The sequence below is a fragment of the Charadrius vociferus genome, unplaced genomic scaffold (genome assembly GCF_000708025.1).
Source record: "Charadrius vociferus isolate BGI_N301 unplaced genomic scaffold, ASM70802v2 scaffold999, whole genome shotgun sequence".
Lineage (NCBI taxonomy): Eukaryota > Metazoa > Chordata > Aves > Charadriiformes > Charadriidae > Charadrius > Charadrius vociferus.
The window spans coordinates 782,510-784,381 of record NW_009658627.1 but is presented as its reverse complement, the minus strand read 5'-3'; the positions used below and the strand labels follow the sequence as shown (position 1 = coordinate 784,381).

At 62.5% G+C, this 1,872-nt stretch overlaps 1 protein-coding gene across 1 annotated transcript in view; it reads right to left on the bottom strand.

Moving 5' to 3' along the window:
• The window catches only part of VPREB3 (pre-B lymphocyte 3), a 5,625-nt gene extending 4,413 nt beyond the window's left edge, over window positions 1-1,212 (bottom strand). The window contains exons 1-2 of the mRNA XM_009893237.1: window positions 1,164-1,212; window positions 610-931 (exon numbers count right to left, since the gene is read on the bottom strand). Coding sequence (XP_009891539.1) covers window positions 610-931; window positions 1,164-1,212 — 371 coding nt within the window. The remainder of the gene's footprint in view (window positions 1-609; window positions 932-1,163) is intronic.
• Between the last annotated feature and the right edge of the window lie 660 nt (window positions 1,213-1,872).

The following is a 1,872-nucleotide window of genomic DNA, read 5'->3' as shown; positions in this document are numbered from 1 at the left end:
GGGGAATGGAGCTCCCCGCGGGCAGGGCGCCGCGGGTGGGGGTCTCTGGGGAAGGTGGGTGAGCCAGCTCCATCCCGGCTCAACTGGCCGCCACAGCGCCGTGCGCTCACCCTCCAAACTGCGGTGCCCCGGGGCATGGCGCCATCCCCGGGGGGGGACGCCCAAGGGGCTCCCCTGGACACTGCAGACATGACACAAGCCACATAGCTAAGGATTAACCTTTATTGTCAGGTGAGCCAAACCACGCCGAAGCCCAAGCCGGGATCAAGCCCGCATCTTGCCAAGTGCTGGAAGAGCCCGGCACAGCCCGGCCACGGCGGAGTTCTCCGTCCTGCCACCACAGCAGCAGGTCTCTGTGCCCGTGTGTTCCTGGGCTGCACCCTGGCAGATCTCATGCCGTGTCGGGCTGTCTGATGCTCCATGGGGGACGGTGGGGGCTGAAGAGGAGGTTGCTGCACGTCACGGCACAACGCAGCGCCGCTGGGCTCGCTCAAGCATGCAAGAGGGGCTTTTTCCATTCCTCCTCCGGCTGCCCTTCTCCCTGTTGAGGGCTCTGCGTCAGGGTTGCAAGGGAAAATGCAGAAAGCTTTTGTTCCCCGTTTCTAAAACCAGTTGAAGGCACGTAACAGGGAGCAGTAATAGTTGCCGTTGTCTTCATGGCGGGCGGATGCGATCATGAGGATGCAGGCATTGCTGGCGAGGTCTTTGGTAGCAGAGAAGCGGTCGGGAATCTTGGCAGGCTTGTGCTTGTCTCGCTCGGAGTTGTAATAGAGCAGATACCTCAGGGAGTGCCCTGGGCGCTGCTGGTACCAGGAGATGCCAAACTCGCTGATATTGTACTGGGGGCTCAGGGTGCACGACAGCCGAGCGGTCTGCCCGGGCAGCACCGACACGGAGGTTGGCTGGGTAAGCACGGGCTGAGCCCTGGAAGCTGTGCACACCAAGGATGCAATTACTGATGGGCTGAGCAATGTCCCCCATAGCCTTCAGCCCCAGAATGTCCCCCTGCTCCCTTGAGGCAACCCCATTACCCAACCTCCATCCTGCTCATCACACCACACACCCCTTCTCTGACTAACATCCCCCTTGTAGAGCCCAGTCCTGCCCACCACCCCGCAGTGCCCCCTGCCAGACAGCAGCTAGCTCAGCCACGCCGCCCTTACCTGTCCCCACCGTCCCCACCAGGAGCAGGACCGTGAAGCCCAGGGCCATGTCAGGAAGCAGAGAAAGGGAGGCTGTTTCGGAGAGGGTCTGCGGTGCTACACAAACGCAGGTTGCTGTGCCGCTGGTGCCGGTGTGGTGTATGTAAATGACACAGGGGGCTCGGGGACTCCAGCTCCTCGCGCTGCTCGCTTTGCTGCAGCTAGGCTTCAGGGAGGGGGCTCAAAGCAGTGGGGGGAGAGCTAAGCATTGCGACCCACCGCCCACCTTCGCCCCAGGCTCGGCCATTTCCTCCAGCTGCACCGAAGCACGCACAGCCCACCCCACCACCCTCGGCCCCGGGCACTGGGGCATGGTGGGGAGGCATCACCGACCACCTCTCCTCTCTGACAGGGGGAGCAGAGAGGTTTCCCTGTGGTCTTACACTCCGACCCTTTACCCTCTGTCACCAGGCACGCAGGAGTCCAGGAGCCGGAGCTACACCACGCCAAGGATGCCCCACAGCAGCAGCAGGCTGGGGGCAGCTGGCTCTGCTGCCACCAGGGAGCATGAAAGACACGACATGCCAGAGTGCCCCAGCAGCTGTCTCGTTGCAGAAGCAATATAAGGAAAGTTGGTGCTCCCTTCTCCGTGTAGCTCCATCGCTGTGACAAGGATGACTGCCTTGCAGCATGGGCTGGGAGCTGCCTATGGCGCTGGGAAAGCCGCCTC